The sequence below is a fragment of the Stegodyphus dumicola genome, chromosome 5, assembly GCF_044657685.1.
Source record: "Stegodyphus dumicola isolate Sdum_Otavi_A_Nest chromosome 5, ASM4465768v1".
Lineage (NCBI taxonomy): Eukaryota > Metazoa > Arthropoda > Arachnida > Araneae > Eresidae > Stegodyphus > Stegodyphus dumicola.
The window spans coordinates 1761126-1787923 of record NC_140772.1 but is presented as its reverse complement, the minus strand read 5'-3'; the positions used below and the strand labels follow the sequence as shown (position 1 = coordinate 1787923).

General features: G+C 31.3%; 1 protein-coding gene across 1 annotated transcript in view; it reads right to left on the bottom strand.

Annotated features, from left to right (window-relative positions):
- Positions 1–278: 278 nt before the first annotated feature.
- The window catches only part of LOC146997009 (cullin-5-like), a 197686-nt gene continuing 171166 nt past the window's right edge, over positions 279–26798 (bottom strand). Inside the window, exons 9-14 of the mRNA XM_085816432.1 lie at positions 13835–13942; positions 13040–13104; positions 12762–12894; positions 6184–6315; positions 5957–6077; positions 279–509 (exon numbers count right to left, since the gene is read on the bottom strand). Of these exons, the coding sequence (XP_085672558.1) occupies positions 313–509; positions 5957–6077; positions 6184–6315; positions 12762–12894; positions 13040–13104; positions 13835–13942 (756 nt within the window). The 3' untranslated portion in view covers positions 279–312. The remainder of the gene's footprint in view (positions 510–5956; positions 6078–6183; positions 6316–12761; positions 12895–13039; positions 13105–13834; positions 13943–26798) is intronic.

The window sequence follows — 26798 nt, the reverse complement described above, 5'->3', positions numbered from 1 at the left end:
GTTCTAATTTATGCACAGTCTTGGTATAATAGCAATATTCTAAAGCAGGATTTATCAAAAACTATGGTATATTACATTATTTTTATAGCAAAATTTTTACACAAAAGATTTAAATGAATGGTCAAAATGAATACAAAGTGGCCCATATACTGGTACATAATATGTAACTTTCTCATATTTATGTTGGTACATAATGGTGTATATATATATATATATATATATATTATTCTTATTTATGTGGTACAAAACTAAATAAGTTTTAGAATCCCTGTTCCTAATCAGAGTAAATGTGAGAAAGTTGTATATATACAACTAGGAGAAAAAATAAAGTCTTACAGTGCCATTTGACATGTGATGATACCACTGAAGTTTACGACCACTGTGTTTTTGTCTATAAAATTCTTCTACTTCAGGAATAAAATCTTCAAATTCTAGAGGCAATGATACTTGTATCCGTTCACTTCCTCTAGCCCAAGCACCAGCATTAAGAATTTTCACATTGAAAGAACCTATAAAATGTATTATGAAGAAAAGAACAATAATACAAAAAATTATAAAAAAATATTTTTAAAAAATTATTAATAAAGAAAACAAGTGGAATAAATTGATATCAGGAACTAACTCATGAAAAAAGGCACAAAAATAAACTGCTGGATTTGAAAGTGACATAATGCATATAAAATAAAAACTCATATTTATTTTATAAATTAATTACATGGATGATATGATTAAACTTGCATGCTGTTTGGCATTTCAGAACACCTAAAGTTCAGTACTGTGAATAATCATTATGGGTAGCAATAACTGCTGCTATGTGACTTGGCATACAGTGGAGTTAAATCTGGGTATCAACTAAAGATATTGCATCCATGAAGCATTAACACTTTGCCAAAGTCCATCTGTTGTAGTTATTAGTGGTTATTTTTGCCCAAGCCTCTGGCCAATGACAGAGCAGATGTTTTAAATCCATAAAAATATCCTGAACATACTGCCTAAAAAAGATATGGAAAATGCTATCTGTTGAAACAATGTCACAAAATGTGTGAAGCATGCAATCACATATTACTTTGCTGGTAGCTGACTCCACAAGTGATCTCAACATTTAGGTCTATTGGAAGCTCTAACATCTCTTCAATGTAATATTGGCTAAAAAAAGTACTAGGTATGTATAACAGATGCAAATGGGACTTGTAGCACATCCCATACCATAATTACAGGTGCTCAGTTGATATGATAATGTAAAATGACTCCAACAATCAGTTCCAATACAAACATGACTATCATGCGGCTGTATGAAAAATCATGATTCATCAGAAAAGATGGATGCACACCATTCATGAATCCATGCACATTGTTCATTGAACTATTACAATCTATACCAGAGATTGGCAAACTTTCAAAAAAAAACAAGGGGCCAGATCACAAAAATTTTGGGCTGGGTAGGCTTCAAAAAAAAAGTTTAAAACATTTTTTAGGAAGTGATATTTTTATAGTTATGCACATTTTGCTAATATTTACACCACCCCCCTAAAAAAATTCATAAATAAATAAAATAATTTTGTTTATTAATAAATATATAATGGAATAAGTTAAAATTTTATACTAATGTGATGAATACAATTGTTTTTTTCAAGATACTTTATCATATTGAAGTTCGAAGTTAGTACTTCCAAGTTAGTACTGCCAACTGTTAATAATGATCTGAGCTGCGACTATACACACTTCATTTTTGAAAATTTCCTTTCACATTGGTAAGTAATCCCAAATACAGATATAAATTGACATTAATATGATTTTCTCTTTTTTTTTAATGGCGGGTACGAGCCATTTTTAGGGTTTTGCCACTACTAAGGCCAGAAGTGGTGGTCATTTTATTACGGAGGCATCTAATAGGCAGACACTGTTACCTTCTATGAGAAGACAGATAATTTCCATCCATGCCTTCTTCAGGATTTGAACTCGGGATCTTCAGTACTGAAGTCTGTTTCCCTATGATCATATTTATCATCTGAAAGGTATTTATATAACTGAGTTAGATCCATTTCTTCAACCATCATTTTTAGCATATCATCATTCTGCAGATCAATCACTTGCATTTGAAGGTCCTCAGTTGCACAAGCAAATGGATTTTAAAATATGGAGATGTCTTTGCGCTTGCAAAAGATCCAAAAAACATTGTTGTAACTTATGTTCACAAAATGTACCTGTCACAAATTTTGGGGGAATGGAGATTTCACACTTTTACAGTATGGAAAACAATTAAACTCATTTAACGTGATTTTTCAGCAATAAGACAGACAGAATTCATTTCACATGTGAGCATAGCAGTTATGCTCATAGGTGAAATGGTGTATTGTGTTGTATTTAATTATGGTAAAGCACACTAGGGCTGCCTAAGGAGAGGGATACCTTCATGGAGGACTTTCTAAGGGTAGATTGGCTCGTATATACATTATATATGGAGAAAACCACAAAAACACCCATGCAGCCAGCCCGTTCGCGGGATTCGAACCTTGGACCGAACTACCAGTGTTCAGCGACTTTACCGCTCGGCCGCTGTTGGGCCATACGTGAAATGAATAACAAATTTAACTTAAATTAGAAAAAATAACAAACAGTTAAATTAATAAATTTAACTTTAAATTACAAGCCTTTCCTTGTAATTTGAAGTTAAATTTGTTAAACTATCCCACGATATCTGTAAGAAATCATAATTTCTATAGTTATTCAATGTTCTATAATAGTGGTTGGACACTTTTTCTCATTTTGAAAAATTTCAATTATTTCAAAAGTCTCAAAAAAAAATTTTCCATTGCTAACACATCAAACTACTGTATGGTAGAGCAAATCATAACCTTTCACTTTGTTAGCTTTAATAAAAAAATCATGAAACTGATGATGAAAGTGAATAAAATAGCTTACACAACTAGTTCAATGAGACATGACAGATTGAAGTGTTTCTCGCAAACAGTACGCAAATAAATAATACAAGGATTTTACCCAGATATGTTTAACATTTAGCTTCTTCACAATTATCCAACTAATACTTTCCCATCCTACATCAATTGTGATACATTTTAACTCATTTCACTACAAACTGTGTTAGTGTTTTCTCAACTTCCCTGAAGATATCTTTCCCAGTAATTGTTCCATGCAGATCATTCACAGAAGCTAATTCTTAGGTCACCTCAATATTGATTCCTTGAATAAACAGCAGCAATCTGGTTGTGTCACTAAAGTCTTTCAATACATCAACAGCCAACAAAAATGAAAATTTTTGCTTTGTCTTTTAATTGACTATTAATGCAGTTAATAATGTGCTCAACTCTTTTAACAGTTCTCGTCGAATGGCTGGCAGATCAAAACAAATGCATTTCCTCTGGGCACATTTCTTCAGCTATCACAAACAAACATGATTTAATAAATTCATCATCAAAACATATTTTTTTTCCTTTTTCTTATCTTTTTTATCTCTTTTTATCCCACAGGGCATTAGCCTTTTGGCCTTTTACGTTGAAGTCAGTTTACTTTTCAAATTGCTACCACAAAATATTAGAGCCCTGTATTATATTTAAAGAAATTAAATAATGAAGAATTTGCATAAATGTATATATGTTTCTTGCACTATGATAAAACAACGATACCTAGAGCCATCAAATTTTGAATAACAGAAGTTTCCACCTGAATATGGGCATCTGGAAGCCCGAATTTGGAATTTGTTTTATTATCTATTTCACACTTTGTAAAACTTTAACGAACTTTGTATTAACAAACTCAATGATTTCGAAGCAAGCAATGGCAACACTGTATGGGGGAAAAAATTTTATCTCCAGGGCATGAGACTGTGTATCAGAAATTCCAAAGATATACTCATTTCAAAATTATTTTGCAATACTGCCATTAAACTGAATTGAACTTGAACCATTAAACTGAATTTAATGGTTCAAGTTCTTCACGAACATGATATTTAGCAAATACAGGTAACACAGAAAACGTTAAAAAAAAGCTTCTTTGGGCGTAAAGTAAAATCTGAAGGCCTTCCGATTTTTTTTTTCTTTTTTGGCAGCTTATAAATGAGTTGTTCGTAAGTTACTTACTGCTTCATTATAAATTTTTAATTTTGCAAATAAATCATATTGTAATGAAGCACTCTATTTTAAACATTCCAGTTTTAACAATCATTCATTTTCTGTGAACTTTAAATATTGTTTTGAGTGCTTAGTTTGGTAAGGATATATATTTCACAGAAGGAACTACGCTTTTCACAGAGCTATTATATTATGCAATAAACACAATACTTTATCATTTAATTTCATAGCCAAATATTCATTCTGCTTTAATACCACAACTATCAAATTTCACTTTCCACCTTTTACCTCCACTTTTCCAAGGTCTTGAGAGTGAAATGAGAGTAGTTGGTAATAAGTAAAATAAAATGAAAATAATAAAACAACACAGAGTGCTGATAATCACTAAACACCAAAAGACATGACAAACAATACAACATGTACTACTAAAGAAAAATTGAGAAAACTGGCAACATTTGTTCTATGGCAACGGCAGATTATAAATGCAAAGATGTGATCCCAATAGTTATTTTTTAGAACTTCTCAACCCAATTACTGGCAGCTGCATTAAAATTTTTTTATTTAAATACAATATTAAGCTATGGGCTGTATTAAAGCAGGCTGCAGGTCAGATTTGGCTCACAGGCCAACCCCTGGTCTCTACTATAAACCAGCGGTTCTCAACCTTTTGATGAGTGCGTACCATCTAAACAAAAATTGAAAACCTTTAGTACCACCACTACAAAATACTACTACACCACCACTCTTGCATAAATTTACAAGTGTTAGAGAAAAAAAACTCAACTAGGATGTTGGGGTTTTAATTTTTGAATTTAATAGTTAAAAATACTTAGCTTCTTTGCATACCCCCTATTTTTCTCTTGCATACCACCAGTGGTATGTGTACCACTGGTTGAGAACCCCTGCTATAAACCATTAAAGAAAACAGAACGATAGCCACTTTGCAAACAGTAGGTAATGCTACAAGCAATGTGGCATCATATGTATGGGAACTGACTGCTGTGTCATGCCCCAATCCCAAGGGTTTCTGATATTGCTGTACCATTCACAAGCAGTAAATGAATAAGACATTTCTTTTCTTTAGCTCTTTTAACCAGCCATATAAAAAAAATCAATGTTTCTTTAATGAAAAATTATAGAAAGATTAATTCAAAAAGTCTGACCAAATTTTCAGTCTTACTGTTTAATAAAATTATTTCTTGAACAGTATCTTCATACATAAAACAGAATTAAATGATAAGCCAGTTTTTAATGTATAGGAATGTTAAAATTACAGAAGCTACCATGATGAAAATTTTATATATTTCTGGATATACATATTTTAGATGTGCAAATAAAAAACGTATCATGTGTGTGTGCACATTCTGTCTGTCTACCACAAGAATATCTCTTAATAGGACGTCTATAGCTGTCTGTTGCTAAAGAAATAAGCTCTAACCCATTTTGGTAGTGATGTCTCAAGTAAATGCATTTAAGTTTGACAACTCAATGTCATTAATGATAAATTGGTGATACAAACTTTTTTATGTTTATTTTAAGCATAATACTCATTATGTCTGTAATTGTTTTCTCCTCCCTCCCTGAGCCAAAATTCACCAGAAACAAATTAACAATAAAATTTTACCTATTTGAAATATACGAGGCCTATTACTATAATGACCATTCTTAATAGCTGATTGTTCAAAATGGATACTGGTATAATTATATATAACATTCCCATTAATACAATACACATTATTATTTTATATAACCATATAAAAAGTAGACGAATTACAGACATATTCCTAAGGAGTACACATAAAATGTTAAGAAGCATGGATATAAAGCACCTTATCACCTTAAAAAAGTGACAAAAATTTGTAACTTACCAACCCAAGAACCACTATTTCGATGAAGATCTTTAAAGTGCTGATTAACATCTTTGTTAATGTTTACATCTTGAAACATCCTTGCTAATTTGTTTACATAATCAGCAGGCATACCAACATCCTTTGGTGTGAGGGGATAAATAAATAAATAAATAAAGGTTAATAATAAGCAGAATTTTATATATTATAAAACTCATATCAAGATAAAAATTTAAAACTTTACTTACTCTTAACCATTCAACCATAATTTTGTCTTTCTCACTGTCAGCTGAAGACTCGAGAATGAGACGTCTTGTGAGATGAGATTTGTAATACCTCATGAAAATATCCTTATTTTGAACATACTTCAAAACTAAAAGCTGAAGAAATAAATCGGAGAGATGAACATGTGTACATATGAATTTTAATTTTAACAACAGTATCATTTCAATCGGCTTTAAGCATCTTTCTGCTTCAAATATTAGTTCAGAGTAATCAATATTTAAAAACCAGGAAACCATTTCTACAAATCTGATAATATTAAGTTCTGATAATATCTTTAATTAATAAATTAGCCTGCAGGGGCCTTACTGTTGGTAAACTTTTCATTTTTTATTATCTTTTAAAAATTATCTTTTTTTATTACCTACATCAACCTTAAAAGTGAAATTTCAAGACTCTACCTAAAAATATTTATATATGCAGCATGTAAAATTTCAATTAAATAAAGCATTTGGATTAACTGTACAGATGCCTACACCTACAATCAGAATGCTAACACACAAACTTATTATTGTTTCATTATAGTACATAAATCTAGCAGAAACAATACTTTTATTGAACATAATTTTTCTAATAATTACAGAAAATATGCATAATTAAAAGATATTTCATGGACACATAAAACATATTTTTTATAAAAGTTTATAAACTTGTAAAGAGATAAATCTATAAGATCTAAATATTTTTCCTCTTATGATTTTTGGAAATAAAAGATAGTAAGCATTGAGAGTTAGTATACATGGGTTTGTACAGATTAATGAATCAAAAGGAAATGTAAACAAAATAGTTTTAGGAAGGAAAGAATGGCTTCCTCCACAAATCTCAACAGCAAGCCATACAACAGTTTTCCTACAACTTGCAGAGAACTTAAGGAATAATCTTACTTGGAACAATAAACTGCTCTGGTTGGAAGAAAAACATAAAATAGATTAAAAAAATTATTGAAGTTAAGCATATAAAAAGTGATTTCCAAAAAGAAGAGCATTACACAATGCATAAAAAATGTGAAATGTTCATTCTAGATGCTGTCTAATCATTTTAACCCTTCAGAGTTATGGATGTAAAATTCCATATTCAAGGATGGCTTTACCACTTATTATAACTGAAATTTTCTGCCAGATGAATCTAATTTTGGATTGCATGTGTATTGGAAGGAAAGGATTCGAGGTACAAAGTGAGAGAGTCATTCTAGAATTATAAGAAAGAAAATATATTTATGACATTTCGGAAAACTCTGAAATTTCTAATGCTTCAAAATCTGTAATGTTTGGAGGGTTAAGAACATGATGATATGCTTTTGACTAGGTGATATTATCGATTGATGTATAAGAAAAATACAAATAACAATGTAATACGTAAGGCTAATGATTAAGCATGATCACAATCCACCAGTAGCATGGACTAGGTCAGCTCTCTTTTAGATCATGGGTCTCCAAACTATGGCCTGAGGGCCAAATCTGGCCCGTGAGCACTAACGATCTGGACCACTAGGGATTTCTTTAAAATAATGTTATAAAATTTTAAATTACAAATAGAATATGCAATAACTGTTTCGTATAACAGCCAATCCAGAAATACATTGCCTATCATGCACATTCTTTGTAAAACATATTATACAAACATTTCTAAATTTACAATGAGTGAAATACTGTAACACTGTATATATAAAAAATCTCACATGGACATGCATGACCTCCTCATATGTCCTTTAAATTATACACATTTTTTGCTGCATTTCATTTAAACTTATTTCCTTGAATTCCATTAGAGATATATTTCTCACTCACTTTGCGACAAGGCAAAAATACATAAAAACTCAAAACAACTTCAAACAAAGCAAGAGTTTAAATTGTAAACAAATGGCACATTCATTAGGCTTCGTAGCACTTAAACAACTTTTAAATTGTTGATAATTCTACAATTATTGCATGCAGATTAACTAAAGTAATAAAAACCTGACCCGAAATACAAGAACACCATAATTCAGTGACTTTTAAAGGAAAAAGATGCACAATTTACAAACATATAAGAATAAAAAAAATGAGCTTATCGAGCCAGGTAACAGAGTGCGTATATATATACATATATATAGAGAGAGAGAGAGAGACTTTTGATGCAGCAGATTGCAATCAAAAAGGGAGGTGCACAACTAAATGTTATAGCAGTGCCATATAGAGAATTTAAGACTACTTGTTTTTGAATTTTGCAAGATACATACGTACAGACATCATGAAAAAAATCTCTCCTAAATCCATTTTGGGGGAAAGAGTCTCTTTATTCTGTGCGTGCGTACACAAAAAATCATTTAAATAGATTGAAGAGAGGTCAAAATGGATATTTTCATTAAAACATGATATCCTAAATTTTTTACAATTACAATACTTCGCACTTACTTAAAGGTTTCGTGTGTTATCTTTCTAACTTTTATAGTACTATGCTAGGTCGGTTCATAGAAATTTTCAGTAGTGATTTTATTTAAAACTTAATTTTTGTTCTTTTTATGTAGTAATTTATTTTAATCTTGGAGATGTTTTTTTCACACAAAACTTACCCAAAATATAAAATACTTATGAGAGAAAGTTTGCCTCAGAGAAAAGTGTAAATAAAATACACTGATAAATTGTGACAATGGGGAGATAAAACTACTGAAAAGTAAAGTACATAAAGAAATCTGTAATATTCTGGGACAAAAATATATTTTTGAAAATGTTTAAAAACAGCTTTAAGAAATTTATATTAGGTGAAACTGCATAAATGTCTAAAAAACAAGACTTTTCATAAGATCATAGCACATAAATCCAATCACAAAAATCTCACTCCCTCATTTAAAAACATGTATGCTGTTCCTCATAAATGCTGTTCCTTATAAATGCTGTTCATTACAGTGGTATGATGAATTAACTGGATCGTAGCTTTGTGAAAGAGCCAATATGGCCTACTGGCTAAAATGTTTGGAGACACCAGTTTTAGATCATATGACAGAAGAATCAAAATGTATCTAATACATACAATTTTGGATCTACTTTTTTTTTATATATATGTTTTCAACCAACATAAAAGTTTAAATTGTTTTAAAAATTCTTATCTCTATAAAAATGAATGCATATTTTTGATAACAGTAAAATTATCCAAAATATGTGTAATACAATTGATTCTTGAATATTTAGTTTTTCTATAAAACAGATCAAAAAAAATTTCATATTTTTTAAACAATGAAATGAAAACTTCATCAGGATGGCAAAATGGACAATATTTACAATTTTGAATCTACTTTTTTCCCATGTTTTCAACCAACATAAAAGTTTTAATTTTTTTTAAAATTCTTATCTTTATAAAAGTTAATGCATATTTTTTATAACAGTAAAATTATCCAAACTATGTGTAATATAATTGATTCTTGAATATTTACTTTTTCTATAAAACAGATCACACAAAAAATTTTTATTTTTTAAAAAATTAAATGAAAACTTCGTCAGAATGGCAAAATGGACAATATTATGTTTTTCAGTACCCCCCCCCCAAAAAAAACATGCCAGTTTTAGTTCTAATTATTTAATTAGGAATGACTGATGACATAATTCAATAACTGATACTTTTAACAGATATTAATCATATTATATGGTAATATTAATTGGTGGTAACTTAAATATTCATTACTGAATAATAAAGAGGGTGTTTACACATTTTCAAAATAATTTAAATAAAGAATTGAAGAAAAACAAATGTTTTGCAGTAAAAATTTGAGGCCACAAATTATTCATTGAAACGAGAAAAATGGTTTGATTTTTTTTTTTTTTTTTTTAAATTTTTCTTTCAAAACGTTGCTTGCAAACAAATTGTGGACCGAGGAATATGTTTTTGCGCTTTCCGAAGAGTAATATTCCTATTCCGTAATTCAGAAACACGGTGAAATGAATCACATTACAATTTCTAAGTGGAAAATAAGCAATATTATTCTTCAGAAAAGGAAAAACCATCAATGGACCTTCTACATGGAAAGAAGGTTCCAAATGAATACCAAAAAAAAGGTACATACTGTTTCTAATGCCTCTCAAGTTTATTCTTATTCTGTAATTATGAAGCTTAGAGCAATGTATGCTATTATATTTTCTAAGAGCAAAATAAGCAACATTATTCATTGGACATGAAAAAAACCGTCAATTATTACTTCTGCATTGAAAAAACTTCAAGCAAATATTCAAAAAAGGTACATACTCCTGTTTCTATAGTTAAATCATTAGTAACCAGAGAAAATCCGACGATGCAGAAATCAATTGTAAAATCTTTAAATACATCCGTACCAACAATAAATAAAACAACAAACCAAGACTTACAACTTTAAAAAATCTAAAAAGCATAATGTTCACCAGCTTTGGCCAAGGCATGTGGCTCAAGACACAACAGCTTCCAGAACCCTGTATGAAAACTATTTAGCAGGACATAAATGAAAATACATTGCGACCTTTGCTGAAGCATGGTTTTACCTAAATGATGGCAACAACTAAAAAAATGTGTAATTTGATACTGAAAAGGAAGAGAAAAAGAAACCATAAACTTAGTTCCGTCAATGCATAATTAAGTTTCTGTAATGGCTTTATGATTGCCGCAGGATTCTTTTACAGTAGGAAAATAAAAATAAGAAGAGCAGAAAAAAATTTCAACATTAATTCACTATCAAGAGAAAGTTTTATGACCGATATTGACAATAGAAATTCCATTTCTTTATGCCAGTGACTTTCAAAGCGTAAGAATTTATCAAGACAAAGCAAGAAGAATTTATCAAGACAAAGTCATACTTTGAAAAGTACCACAGAATTTCTTGAAAAAATGAAGACCGATCATATATACATAAAGTACAAAGTCCGTAATCCGGACGTCCATTATCCGGAATGATCTATAATCCAGACCTCAAAATCCAAAAACTTTTTTTGTATGCTTTATGCATGCTCGTTATTGCTCGTTTGCGCATGCACGTTGGGAGGATGTGTCTCCAGACACATTAAAAAATGCTTGGCATAATTTATGGCCAGCTACCATATTTCATGGTGACCATATTTCATGGTCATTCATAGCCGCGAATTTGAAGGTATTCGGACATCGCAAAGTAAAGGTGAAATTTTCCAGTTATTGGATTTTGTAAAGAAATGTGGAGAAGCGATAATAAATGAAGATGATATAACAGAAGTTTTTCATTGGGACGACAATGCCCCAATTATCAATCAATTAATGGACAGCGAAATCTGTAGTATGGTTCTAGATCCAGAAAATACCGCTTCTGATAGTGAAGAAAGTGACAGAGAGGTTATTGAAAACAAAAAAATTTCGATTGATAAGTTAGTCGGTATTCGCAACACAACAATTACAGGACTTGAGCAGTGGAACTTTGTAACTGAACAAGAAATTATGTCTGTTTATAGAATTAAAAAGAAAGTATTGGCACAAAAAACAAACCAACTTAAACAACTTACATTGAAAGAAATGTTTAACACAGTAAACAAATAAATATTAAGCTTTTTTTTGTAAATTTTGATACCCTTTAGATCATAATTGCTCTTTATTTCATAAATTACAGTTTCATATTTTTAATTGTGTAATTTCTGTATGCAATCTTACCAGATTTAAATTGATGATCTTATGATCCGGAAAAACCCCTAATCCGGATGAAGTCCTGATGAGTCCGGATTATGGACTTCATACTGTATATACCTTTTTAACGTATTCGAACAAAGTTCCCTGACCTATGGATTACTGTGTATCTAGTGTCTCAAAATGAGCTCTTTGTAAGTGCTACCCACCACAATTGATGAACCCTGGAAGAAGTGGAACAGGAATGGAGATCAATACTGCCAAAATTTTATGGAGAGTCTTTCTATCATGGAAATCAGAAGAGCCCTTCCATCATAGAAATCATGACCCAGACTTACAGTCCAGTAAAAAGGCTATTAGATCGAACATTTAAAAAAATACTCTTCACATTTTAAACATAAATTAAATGGCCCAAAAATTATTCTAAAAATGTGTAAACACCCTCTGTAATAAATAAACGCATTTTCATAAGATATTGAATAATTAAAGAAAAGAAGAGAATTCCAGTTTTTATGAAATCTTAAGTTTATTCCCTGTTGTTCTTTAAAGTGGTTAGCAGTGCAAATGCCATATTATAGGACCTGAATTCGATTCCTGGAGAAGATATGGATGTTTGTCAATTCCCCTTTACTGGGGTACAATATTGAATACCCATGGACAATACTTCTGAGGATGAAATAGCTAAATGAGTGATATGCTCAGCCATTCTCAACCAATGCTTAATAAGTATGTGTCCACCCAATGGGGGAAAAAACAAATCTCATGCATTAATTTGAAAATTAAGTATTAATTTAAAATAAAAAAATTATTTTCATCAAATTTTACATTAACTAACAAAAATTTGGTATAGTTATGTAATGCATACATATATATTACATAGAACTGTAACTTAAAACATTTAAATCTGTCAATTATATTTTATACCTAACTACTGATAGCAGAAAATATAAATACATACCACTCCTTTTAATTTTTTATCAACTTCATCTGATGTCAATTTTTTGGTGAGAGAGGTTTTCCTAAGCAGCACATCACAATAATTAGCTAAAAGCTCGGCACAGCGAAATTCTGGTTGAGTTCTGTTGCCAATCCTGTAGAGAAGAACATTTAATATTCGGAAATTATTAAATAGCATTTTCTAACAAAGTGAGCAGAGCTACTTCAAAATGTACATTTTTATGTGACATTAAAATTAACAATTTATGAATTTTATGTGAAAAACACATATGATCTTACACTTTTTGCTTTGTAGACCACTCTAAGCAGAAAACAGATGTATCGTTAACAACTTCCTTAAAAGCCTGTGAATGAAATATTCTTAAACAAATAAAACAAAATACTAATTATTATTATTATTATTATTATTATTATTATTTACTATACACCTATTAACTCTTTCGCATCGATAGAGACCCAAATCTGTTTCTCTCAAACATCTGAAATGCCTGTATATACAAATTTTTGTTGGAATGGATTTTCTTTTCCCATTCAAAGTAGAATGCTACAGCATTAGCAATAGCTTACTTTTTTAAGTGAAGCGATTACTCTCTTGTGTGGTTTCACCCAGCGTGCAGTTTTCCCTTGGGACACGACTGCAGTTGAAAGCATCAATAGTGAAACATTGACAATACATAAAGAAGAGCAAAGGCACAATTCAAATAACAGAGCTACTTAATAGCTTCAAAAGAATGGTTGGTATGTCATTTAACAACTCCCGAAACCAATGCGGCATGCACTAACATGATGAAGAAAAGCACCAGGTAGAAATGTATTCAGACATTTGAGCAACCTGCTTATATCTGAATGGTCAGACGTTTCGGGTGACTTCGATGTGAATGAGTTAAAGCTGATGGAATATTTGCTGAAATTACAGGAATACCACAAGAACATTTTTTTTTTTTTTTTTTTACTTTTACTTTTAAGAAATACATAAATATATTTTTCCCATTGAAATATTTCTGTTAAATTTGATTTTAACTAGAACATGCTATATGGTAAATATCTCAGTTATAACATAAATATGAGCAATACCTTATCTCTTGATGTTAAAAATCTAGGATCGTCATTAAATGCTTCCTTGACTAGCTTGCTAAACCTTGCAAATAATTTTAATAATTGTTCTACATATTTTTCAAAGTCCTGTAAAAATAAACACACCAGAAATATAATAGTAAATAAATAAACAGAAATTTAAAACAGATGCTATATAATAACAAATGAACTTTATTTTATGGTTCAGTTTCAAACACCAAAATACTTTTAAAAATTTATATCCTCCACAAATAAGATCTATAATTCTGATTTTTTTTTTCCACGCATAAACACAATGCTAGTTGCTTGAGAAAATAAATAACCTTTTAAATTTTTTAAAGTGACTTGGCATAATTCATAGTCTCAAATCATAAGAAACTATTGTATCGTGTGTAAATTTCTCTCGATTTTCAAACTGAAGTGTATTTTCTTGTAATTATTTTGTTACCACTGATAAAAAATGACCTTGATTCAAGCAGATGTTTAAACACAGTCTCTTCCACTCACGCTGTATAATTCTAGAGTCTGTTTTGGCATAAATTTTGTTCAGTACAGTGCTAAGAATTGAGAACTTAAAAATTCATTTTTGTCATATTATGTTCTTTTAGTTTAAAAAAAAAAAAAAAAAAAAAGTTATTTTAATGGCTAGTCAAATTTGTGATGTATGTAGAAAAAATGCTGTTTTTAAACCCACAGTTTGAAGCTGCTTTGAAACACCTAAAAACCGAAATTTCAGCTTCGGGCATGGTGCATGCTCTGGACAACCATGCACAGTAAACAAGGACCTATAAAAGAAGCTATTGCTTAAGTTTACATGATACAATTCAGGAACTAATAGACAGACTAAATATTCCAAAAAGTATAGATCATTTGAAGAAGATCAGGCATGTAAATCCACTGCAATGTAGGAGTACCCCATACTTTATCACAGAAGAATACGCTTGCTCAAGTTAGCAGGTAATTCTTTGCTAAAAAGAAATAAAGAAGCTCCTTTTTTGAAATGACTCATTAATGTACATAAGTGTACAAGAAGTGTATAATATACTATAACTATAAGAAGAAAAAAGATCACAGGGTAAACCAAACAAACTTCCTTTAGCAACACTCACAGAGGGCACATCCCAAAAAAGTAATGCTTTGCATAAAAGAGTCTGCAAATGAATTGCATACTATGAACTATAGCCACTAAATCAGATAATAAATTTTGAAAATTTATTCCAAATGGCAGTTTATAGCAGCAATAGAAGCAAAGCATGAAGAACTGACCAACTGTCCAGGTGGGCCCCAGATTTCAGTGAATGTCAGACAAAGGCATGGAGTACAGCTGGAGGGCTTTATGACATTATCCTATATTTACTAGATTTTAATCCCTTCAGATCACTTCAAAATTCTATGGACAGCCATCTACGTTGACTGTAAAACAGAAGTCATTAACTTCTTTATGAATAAACCTAATGACGTTAAAAAAAATATTTTGCAGCTGCCAGATAAGTAACTAAAAGTCATAGAACAAATTTGTGCTTATGCGATGAATTTTCTTGTGTTTTGTAATCATCAAAATGTTGCAAAATTTTCCAGAAAACCTATACTTTTTACATTGGAGCTGTCTTTTGGAATCTTGTAAATTTTTTAACCATCAACAAGATAAATCATGTAATTCCTAAATTAAGCTTACTAAAATAACTGCCAAGAACATACCAAATTTTACCACTCCAAAAGAAATTAAGGATATCATTAGAAAACTTTATAAGGAAAAAAACTGATGTGAACACCACAATGATTTCCTTGTATGGCTTATTAAATTATACACATTTTTTGCTGCATTTCACTTAAACTCATTTCCTCAAATTTCATTAGAAATATATTTTACATTCAATTAATTCAGTTCTGATTTCATGGCATAGCAAAAATATATTAAAACTCAAGAAATCTTCATTAAAATTGTAAAATGCAAGAAAACCTAAAGTACCAAATACAGTTTAAAAAAACAATTTTTGCAATAAAAATTAGAGTTTCTATGCCAAAACAAGCAGTTTGACCATTGGACAGAAATTTTCGGCATACAAAAATTGAAAGTTAAATACTGGCCTTCCTGCACAAAAAGAAACTTAAGTTGGTGCACCAACTGATTTAATTCACTATTCTACTAAGAGCTTCAGATGTAAACGAATTGCAGCCTCATTAGGCTTAACATCACTTAAATTTTAAATTGTTGATAATTCTACAACTATTGCATGCACATTGACTAAAGGGCATAAGCCAGAATATAACAACATTATTCAGTCACTTTTAAAGCAAAAAATGCAAAATTTCTCAACATATAAGAATAAAAAGCAGAGATCACTGAGCCAGGTAAGAGGGTCATATATATATTTAAAATAAAGTTAAAAGTAAATTGGAGTCAAAGCAAGGTAATCCTGGACAATATTAATAACTGCATCCTTTTAAAGGGGTTAAACATAAAATCAAAACATTTCAAAATAAAAAATTATCATAGTAGTATAAAACTTGAATTCTAAAAATGTAAAAAGGGAAAATATACACTCTTTTGAAGAAAAAAAAAAAAAAAAAATCGAAGCACCAAAAAAGACTTTTGCAATCATGATGAAATTTGGTATACAAAAACATCTTGATCGAACATGCAAATGATCAAAGTTTCAAGGCAAATGAACAGGAATTGCGATCATAGCCCGCGTTTCTAGTGAGCAATTTGCAAAGTATAAAACCAGTAACAGAGGAGGAAAATTTATCTTTCTTTGTTGCTGCCCTTGTAATTCCTTCAAGAAGCAACTAAAAATGCCATTACGATGATTCGAAGATCTTACAGACAACTAAACAACTTAAAATGTGGTCCCATTGTAGGGTTGTATGAAGCTGGGTGGTCACAGCGAGCAACAGGCAGCCACCTGCAGCGTACACACACTGCTGTGCAAAGATGGTGGCAGCAATGCTTGCTACAAGGAAATTGCCGACGAAATGAAGGCTCTGGAAGGACAAGAATCACAAATGCAAGGCAAGATACCAGGTTCAAACTGCCCCAATGGTATCACTGTCGACCATTCAATGCACTACAGCCATGTCTATAACTTCCATGGTACCGCCCTCCATCTCATGGCCCTTGTCTGAGGCAGGGTTACGCTCACAGAGGCCTTTAAGACGTTTGCCTTTGACCCCACAACATCGGCAGAGTTGTCTGGAGAGTGGGAGTTTCTTATGAAAGCAGGTCATCTTTAGTCATCCTCCGTACATCTTTAACAGCTCAATGATATGTTGATACCATCCTGAGGCCGGTTGCATTACCCTTCATGGCCCGTTGTCCTGGGGCCATTTTCCAACAAGATAATGCCAGGCTACATACCACTCGCATATCTCTGGACTGTCTCTGCGTAGCTGATACTCTTCCTTGGCCAGCAAGGTCACCAGGCCTTTTACCAATCGAGCATGTCTGGGACATGATAGGCCGCCAGATTCGGGCACCACAAAATATTGCATATCTGGAGCGACAACTGGTGAATGCCTGGCAGAATGTGTCGCAGAATGACATTAGGAGCCTCTACCACTCATTGCCTCAACAAATTCAAGCATGCATTGCCGCCAGGGCGGTTCAAACAGTTGACTAGCTACTAATTTGAACACTCAATGCGTGATTGTGAGCCGTGAACAAGTATTATGACCTTGATTTTTTAATCCTTTTATTATCTGTGTATGAGCCATACACATATTCAATTTTATCAAAAACAACCACTTCCTTTATGGTGCTTCAATTTTTTTTTTTTTTTTTTTTTTTTTTTGCAAAACAGTGTATACAAGAGCATAAAAATTAATCTCCCATTATTCAAACTTTAATTCAGAACTCATCAGGGGAAAATGAATAAAAGCTTCATAAAAGTTAATTAATATGCTTCGAAAATGCGTTTTGTTCTTCTGGTAAATTTGAGATCAAAAACCGACAAAAGAAGGAAATTTATAATACATACAAACTCATATTAAACCAAAAAAAGTGAATCTGAACATTACATAATGTAAAATGATTATTCAAAAAAAAGGGGGGCTAAAATCATTATATGTATATCTGAAATTCAAATTGAAATATAAAGACAGATCACAATGTAAGTGTATTTTAAAACAAATAGTTATTTAAACAATATTCTAAAAATGAGTGTTCCCTGATTATGTTTAACTAAACTTTTAATTCCAAGAAAACGAATAACTCTTCATAAAGATTGCTTAAATAATAAAATCAAAGCACAGCCCATTTCGGCAAAAACTGAAAGTCTAATAAAAATAAAATTGAAAGAACCTATGAAATATAAAATTTAAAAAATGCAAACTTATTGAAATCATATCACATTCTTCAAACGAAAATTTACTTAATCCTTCAGATGACCAAACTGAGTTTCTTGTAGAATTCAGAGTGGCTCTGAAGAACCCAAAGATGGTAGTTCTTGGAAAAAGTATGCAATGAGGTTCAGTCTCTAACAGCAGAGCTAAGTATTTAAACGTGTGTTCAAATAAACCTCTCCTGTTAAACTCTGTTTGTGGGGAAGTCAAATGTGGGTGCGGTCGTGAAATTTACTACCACAGGGAAGGGTGACCACCAAAGTTCAAAGTGGCACCGTTAAGAAACACTAAAAATGCTGTCTTCTGTAAAATCTTAAAATTGTGAAAGTAGTACTGGCTCAAAGTTGAGGAAAAGAAAAAATATATTTAAAAAGATAAAAGTCTTCATATAATTGGGGTACAAAATGTTTCTGAAACTAAAAAGCCCCATTTTAAGCAAGAAAATTTGCCAGTAAAATATTAATAATTGAAAAGGAAAAGAAACAAAATCTTTGTACATATTTACATTAAATTTCTTACCGTAGCCACCCAACTATTACCTCTGATTAGGATTTAAGTAATAAATATCAATTCAGAAGTCAAACAACAAAAATCAGCGTTGTATTTTCAAAATTTTCACAGGACTAGTTTCGATGGTTCTGCCGAACCACCATCCTCAGCTGCAAAACCGCAAATGAACAAGATAGGAAATAATGATTAGATATGATAAGAAAGCCTGGACAAGAATAAGCAAGTGGCGCCATCTGTTGATGAAACCAGAACTAAAACATAATTTCTTTAAAGGCCAAAGGCAAAGATGGATTGGAATTAGGATCATTAACTAGAACAGAAAGGTTTTTTTTTAATGTGAAATGCTTCTAGAAAATCCATTTCTCGAATGGAAGATGTTTTTTGAATAATTTTGGCAGCAGAAAAATTGAAAGTGTGATTTTCGGACCAACAATGTTGAGCAACAGAAGACTTCTGTGTTTCCTTTTTTCTAACATATGACTCATGTTCCTTGACGCGAAATTTTAAGGCTCTCTTAGTTTGGCCAATGTAATACCACACTGGCAAGGAATCCTATAAATACCCCAGGAATTCATATACAGAATGGGGTCTTGGAGTATGGAACTCGGAATTTTATTGATGGGAGAATAAACAACCCAAAAGTTAAATTTCTGCAAAATATGTGCAACTTTATAGCTAATTGATGGAAAGAAGCGAATGACAACAGAATTTTTATAATCTCCTAAAACAAGAGTGTGCCTTTTAGTGTGTTGAGATGAGAATTTTTTAACTGCTTGATTACTAATGTTGGGTAAAAAGCCCGTCAATAGCTATTGCTTTTAAATAATTTAGTTCTTTATCAAGGGATAGTTTGGAGGAGCAAGCTTGAAGAGCACGGAAAACACAGGAATAAAATGAAGCTAACTTTTGTTTAGTCGGATGACATGATTTAAAGTGTGGTAGAAGGGAAACCGATGAAGGTTTACGGTAAACCGTAGTACTGAAATTGGATGTGTTATGTGTGACCAGAATGTCGAGAAACAGAAGAGAATTGCAAGTCTCAAGTTCAAAAGTGAATTGAATAGCAAGATCAATAGAATTCATTGTTGAAAGAACTTTATTTAAATCATCTTTATTACCTTCAAACAGGGTAAAAGTATCGTCTACGTAATGGAACCATGCCGGGAAGTTTAATGTTTCAAACAATTTTGATTCCTAATAATGCATGTAGATATCAGCCAGGATGGGAGTGAGGGGGCTTTCCATGGCTAATCCCTCAGTTTGCTCGTAATATTTATTTTGGAAAACAAAATGTGTTTGTTTCAAACAGAGTTGAGTGAGAGAAATTAGCTCATCAATTTCGATGCAAGACAAATGAAATTCACGAAATCTGGTTTCTAGACATCTTAATGCACCTTCCACTGGAACATTGGTGAATAATGATTTTACATCAAAAGAAACCATGAGTAAATTTCTAGGAGAAATGTTTTAACCTTTTTTACAAACTCTATTGAATTTTTTATTGTGTAAATGTTATTGTCTAATAGAGTTGAAAATCTAGAAACTAAATATTTAGCTAATGGATATGAGGCAGTACCTGAGTTTGATACAATAGGGCAGAAAGGAATACCACTTTTATGAATTTTGGGAAGAGCATATAATCTGGCAAAATTCGCAACAGATGAGATAAGCGAATGTTTTAAGTTGCTTGAAATGATTCGTGAAAATTTGATTGCAGTTTTCATTTTTGACAGGTCCGAAGGTGAAGGATCTTTAGGGATCGGATTATATGGTCCTTTGTTTAAGAGTTTAGTGACACCATCAATGTAAGTGTTCTTATCCATGACAGCTATCTGGCCACCTTTGCATGCCTCTGAAATGATAATATACGGGTTAGAATGAATTTCGCGCATTGTAGCTCTTTCTCTCACAGTTAGATTTGGTTTCAAAGGTTTATTATTGAATTTCACATTATGAGCGATAAGATGCCTAATCATTTCTTTCTGTGAATCTGAAATTTTACTGAACTTGAAAGTTTTTTCGATAGGAGCCAAAATCTTTGGAATCGAGAGTTTACAGGTTTGTGAGAAGTTAAAATTATATTTTAGACTTCTCTCTTGTTCTTCTGAAAGACTAACATTAGAAATATTAACTATTGGCTTGATGTTTACAATGGGAAGATTTTTTTGAACTACTGGAAGACTGTAAAAAAAGTTTTTCGAATATAACTGCAAGGGTGTTTTTATGACGGTTAACTGCATTCTCCGTTCTAGACCAAGACTTTTGTTCAAGGGCAGTGAATTTTGGATATGAATTAGGGAGTTCCAGATGAAGCTTATAGAGTTCATGTTCAATTTTGGACAATTGTTGACGTGTATCCCTTATGATGGACTGAAGTAAGGCAAGCTTGAAATTTAACAGAATTCTTGAAATGCGACTGGAAGGTTTTTGATTAGATTTGATTTGAATAAAATTGGAGATCAATTTTTTACATTTACATTTAAGTAAAAAGTCAAGATGATTCAGGAATTTTTGCTGCTTCAGGTGTAATTTAGTGAAACGATTAATGGATGAAGGCATGATAAACAATGCAGAAAATCAAACTAAATAATAATAAAGCACATACAAAACAGCAGAAAAAACTTTCACTGAAACGAATAGAAAACAAAACGCTTGTAACCAAAATGCATGAAATCAGACAAGCAAAGCACAATATCCAAATATGCGAAACATAAACAGAACTAGAAAATTGCAAAAAAGTACTTACCGAAACCCATTCAATCACAAAATGGCGGCCACACCATGTGCAAAAAAGGAAGCAAAAAATAAGCCGTTTTGGGCTCGGAAACACATACAAACGCAACACGACAAAAACCACGTGGAAAAAAGAAAGCACAAAATAAGCCTGTTTGGGACTTCTATAATTAAGACACAATAACACGCCGAACAAATACTAATTCAGAAGTCAAACAACAAAAATCAGCATTATATTTTCAAAATTTTCACAGGACTAGCTGCAAAACCGCAAATGAACAAGATATGAAATAATGATTAGATAAGAAAGTCTGGACAAGAATTTTTCTGTTCTAGTTAACGATTCTAATTCCAATCCATCTTTGCCTTCAGCGTTTAAAGAAATTATGTTTTAGTTCTGGTTTCATCAACAGATGGCACCACTTGCTTATTCTTGTTTAGGCTTTCTTATCTTATCTAATCATTATTTCCTATCTTGTTCATTTGAGGTTTTGCAGCTGAGGATGGTGGTTCGGTAAAACTATCGAAACTAGTCCTGTGAAAATTTTCAAAATATAACGCTGATATTTGTTGTTTGGCTTCTGAATTAGTATTTGTTCAGCGTGTTATTGTGTCTTAATTAATAAATATCATATCACTATAAATGAAAAATTTTTTTAAAAGTAGTTAATAGCAGCTTTCTTCAGGGTTATAGAAATTTTGAATAGAGGTGTTTTATTCTCAAAGAGAATTTTGACTAAATAATTTATTTCTTCTTGTAAGTATTCGACTTTGTTACAAATACTTTTTATTCTAAGGAGCTGAGTATGTATGGTATTTAGAATTACTCTTCTGGAGATACTGGAGTGTCAATAGATTAGTTTAACAGTAGGAAAATCAAAATTTTTTCTTGTCATAAATTTTGATATCTTTAAAGTTGATAATTTGCTAATCAAGTTAATTAATATCTCCTTGTTGAAAGTTAGTTTTATTGAGTTTCAAACATGAAGGATAAATGTGATCGAATTCTATTTTATTGAAGTTATTGATTGCAATAATATCATCCATGTATTTGTATATGCTTTAGTAATATGAACTTTGTACTTGAGATAACTGTTGTTGAAAATGAAATTCCTTGGTGAAAAGGTACACATTATAGATCACTGAACTAGATCTTATCCCCATTAGGATACTGTTGATTTGCTTAAAAAAAGCATTATTAAAAGCAATGTAATTATTAAAAAGAATACTTTCTAAATACAGCTGCCATTCTTCCTTGGAAATAACCGTAATAATTTGTGGAAATAAATCTGGTAGAGTTAAAAAGACTGTCAAATACTTCTTGCAACGGAACAGCCATGTATAAATTCTCAAAATCATTAACGGAAAATAATTTTAATTTTAATAGTGAGAAGCATTTCTAGTATCTGTGTGTTATTACTTATTATCCAAGTGAAATTGTGATCTTGCATCTGTGTGTCTTAATTAAAGTAGAGAACTGTTAAGTATTTTAGCAAAACGGTTTTCTATTTCTTTCATGTAATTTCTGGTCTTGTTAGCTATAAATTGAAATCTGGCATTTTGTGAAATTTGAGCAATGCATAAAGGTTGGAGAATCTATTGTAAAATATACTGGTGGTTATTTTAAGTCTTCAATGAATTGCAGTGAAACGTCTTTGCAGAATATTCGCCATAGTTACTGCAGCATGGAGTTCTTCTATAATCAGATTATGGTAGAAAACCTTTTAAATAATACTAAAGTTGTTACTGGCTTTGCCAATTTTCGTAATGGTAAAAAAATTCTTCAATATTTTAACTTTCTTGTCTAAATCTCATTTATTATGTGTTCTTTGGTATGCTTTTTGAAGTCATGGAGCATTGCTTCTTTCTATTCTAGATAAGTTGTAGTAGGTAAGTTAGTTTTGTAGCTGGAGAAGACTATGGAACTTTCTAGATTTTTTCCAAATTATTGGATGCTGAATTTTTTGCTTACTTTAAAAGTGGGTTGAAATTTGGTGCCAAGATTCATTAAATGCTTTAAAGTTCTGTCTTTAATAATTTCATAATTGTCTTTAATAATTTTTATATATAATTGGTGCAGCTGACTGCAACAAAAAAAGGAGTTGCACAATTAGATGTTATAGCACTCCCATGTACAAAATTTCTCTGTTCTACAGCTAATTGTTTTTGAGGTAAGCGAGACACATACATATGTATGTACAGATGTCATGGAAAAAAAATTCCTTCTGAATCCATTTTGGAAAGAAATTCCTTTATTCAGGCCATATGCACAGATATCATTGAGCAGGAGGGAAAAAAAACCATTCAAATGGATTCGAGAGAGGTAAAATGGATATTTTCATTGAAATATATCCGGAAATGTTTCTATTACAAAGCTTCCTTTACTTTGTACAAAGAAGTAAAAAATGTTAAGAAATGATCCAATTACCAAAAAATTTATAAAATATGCATCTAAAACTATCACATGACTGTGCAGTATAATAAATACCTAAAACATATATTTTTTAAATGTTCGGGAACTTGCAAACATTTGCATACTACAGAAAGAAGGGAAAGAAATCATGCCAACTTAATAGCTGGAAATCATTTAAACTTCTACCAAAAACACATTTAGAAAGAATTAAATAATGTCTTTCCTTATAAAATAATATATTTGGTTTCAAAAGACATCTTTTTTACCAGAAGACACTTTCTATAAAAATGACATATCAATCTGGTATTATTATTCTTTTTAAAAACAATTTTAACTTCTCGCCTATTTCTAATTAACTTAAAAAATTCTTATTACAAAGAAAATGTTTTAAAAACACTTAAGCATTAATTAAAATACTTCTAGCATGTTTAATTAGATATATATTACCAAAAAAAATCTATCAAATATAATACAGTCAAAGTAAAGAATTAATGGTACTTCCTTATTATAGTGGCCCCCAAGACTAAGAATCGCCAATCAACAAGATATCTCACCAGCTAGTGAGACACAAAGATATAAATAAATCACACAATATACAATAACAATAATACTCAAATCTTGTTGCCTAAGAATAGTTTTAACAATCATTATGGCAAGGCCATTTTTCTGAAACTGCTTTTAATTGATTCCTCAAAAACATAATTTTTGCCTCCACAGAAATTCTGAAAGATATGATTTGAGGTGATGTTGAGCCATGGCCTGTTGTTTACCACTACGCCACTTGGCTAAACACCCCATTCTATCCACATCTAGAATGAGGAATCGGTAGGGAAAATGACGAATTCTGATTCCTGAAATTTTAAAGACTCCGATTCCCTCATATATATATATATGTGCATGTGTAATGTTTTCAGTTATTCCCACACATCGTGGGTGAATGGTGAGGCTATTCCATTTCACGTTTTGGCAGATGGTTGATGAAGCTGGGATGATTGCAACACGGAGAAAAATGACGACTCAGGACTTTTCACTTTTAACAGCACATCTTTATTTTATTTTAAAGCAGATGATTTTTTCCAGATGAAGTTACTCAAATACTTATTCAGTAATTGAATTATTAGATACGACTGACTTATAACGTTCTAACAAAGAAAGAAGAGCATAGCGGAGGCATTAGCCGAATGAAGGCGAGAAGGCATCTGTGTAGGAGAACTTATGACGCAGCATTTATATGAAAGGTTATGTAACAGAGTAGCTTCTAGAAAAATGTAGAAAGACTTATGACGCAGCATTTATATGAGGAGGTTATGCAATAGGCGCGAATGTTCTAGAAGGTACTGGTGTAGGGGAAGATCCTGAATTGCAGAAAATTAATTAAAGGTTGCTGGTTCGCAAAGAGCAAAGCCATCATATTTCTTTTTATATTTTACATCTCCCCCCCCCCCCCGTCAAAAGGAGAGGCCTTGGTGAGAAAAGCATTAGTACAGGAGTAAAGCAAAAGTATGAGAAAAGACATGAAAACATCCAGGACATAGCGTACAAGCTTTAACTATGGCCTATCATAGTTTATGACTTTCTCATATAAAATTTGGACTTTATAGCATATGAAATTTTGAACATTAAAACTATGAGTTATAAATACATATACAATATATGACTAATTTTAAAACTATAACATAATAAATATGGAATACTGATAAATAAATAAGTTATAATTACAAAAGTTCTCAATTTTGTTAAAATGTCCATTTTGTTTTTTGAAAGTCCTTTTCATAAAAAGAGTTCGAATAGAATGAAAATATCTGGTAAAACCTCTCAATGCCAGATAGTCCACAAATATGATGCATTTTTTTCGCTGAGTATGTTTTCATAATAGTAAGCTTTGATTAGAAAATATTTTACATTTTTTAAATTTTTATATTTTAAAATGCCTTTGTTGAAAAAAAAAATTAAATAATATGAAAATTGGCATCTTAATTTGTAATATAATAGAAATATTTTCATCAACAAAAATTTGAAAGAATTTTATTTGAACATTTAGTTTGTGAAAAAATTTGAACTTTTACCATGTGGAACTTTCAAGAACTTTACAAAATTTCATTGGACATTCTTATCTCAGAACACTAAAAAATGTGAATTTGTTTTAAAAGAGTACAGCGTCTAAAATTATTATTGAATTCAAAATTTTATGACATTCAGTGAAATGTCAAAATTGATTCAAAATATCGGTCAAAGTTTTATGGCAATAATTTTTTGTTTAAAAAAAGTAAATATGTTTTATATTTTCACAATTATAACTACATTTTGCTGCTCTAATGCTTTTTCTTCCACTCTGCTCACACAACTTTTCTTTTGAAGGGGGGGATATGTAAGACATAACAAAATATGATAGCTGTTTCAAAAAAATAATTGACAACCTCAAAATTAACATTCTAAATTTGGTAATCTGCCCCTAAATTCATCTCTTCTCACAGGTTCCAGACTTTTCTATCTTATGTAACGTTTTAATGCAGATGCCTCTTGTCCAATCAAATTAATTCTAAACCAAAACTGTGAACTGAAACTTTCCCACTCCCAGCCTTCTTCCTATGAAAGTACTATAACTTTTCCCTTTTCCGCGTTAGCTCTCCTGCTGGTAAGACGCTTTTCATCCATGCTGCTGCCGCTTACTTGCTTAAGATGATGTCGTACTTCAAAATGGGAGTTATTCTATTCAAATATTATTAAGAAATATCTTGTCTGAAAAAGGATTATTTGATATGCATGGAAAAAATAAAGATTGTGATTTTTCAAGATATGTTGTGCTAAATTGCATCATCATGCTTTCCACTCTGCCACCTGGCAGGACATGGGAGTATCATGATCTGGCAGGACATGGGAGTATGTCATATCCATGAAGGCATTGTTGGGAGAATCACACAGTATATAGATGAATGTTGTCTTGCTGATATTGCCTTGAAGGACAAC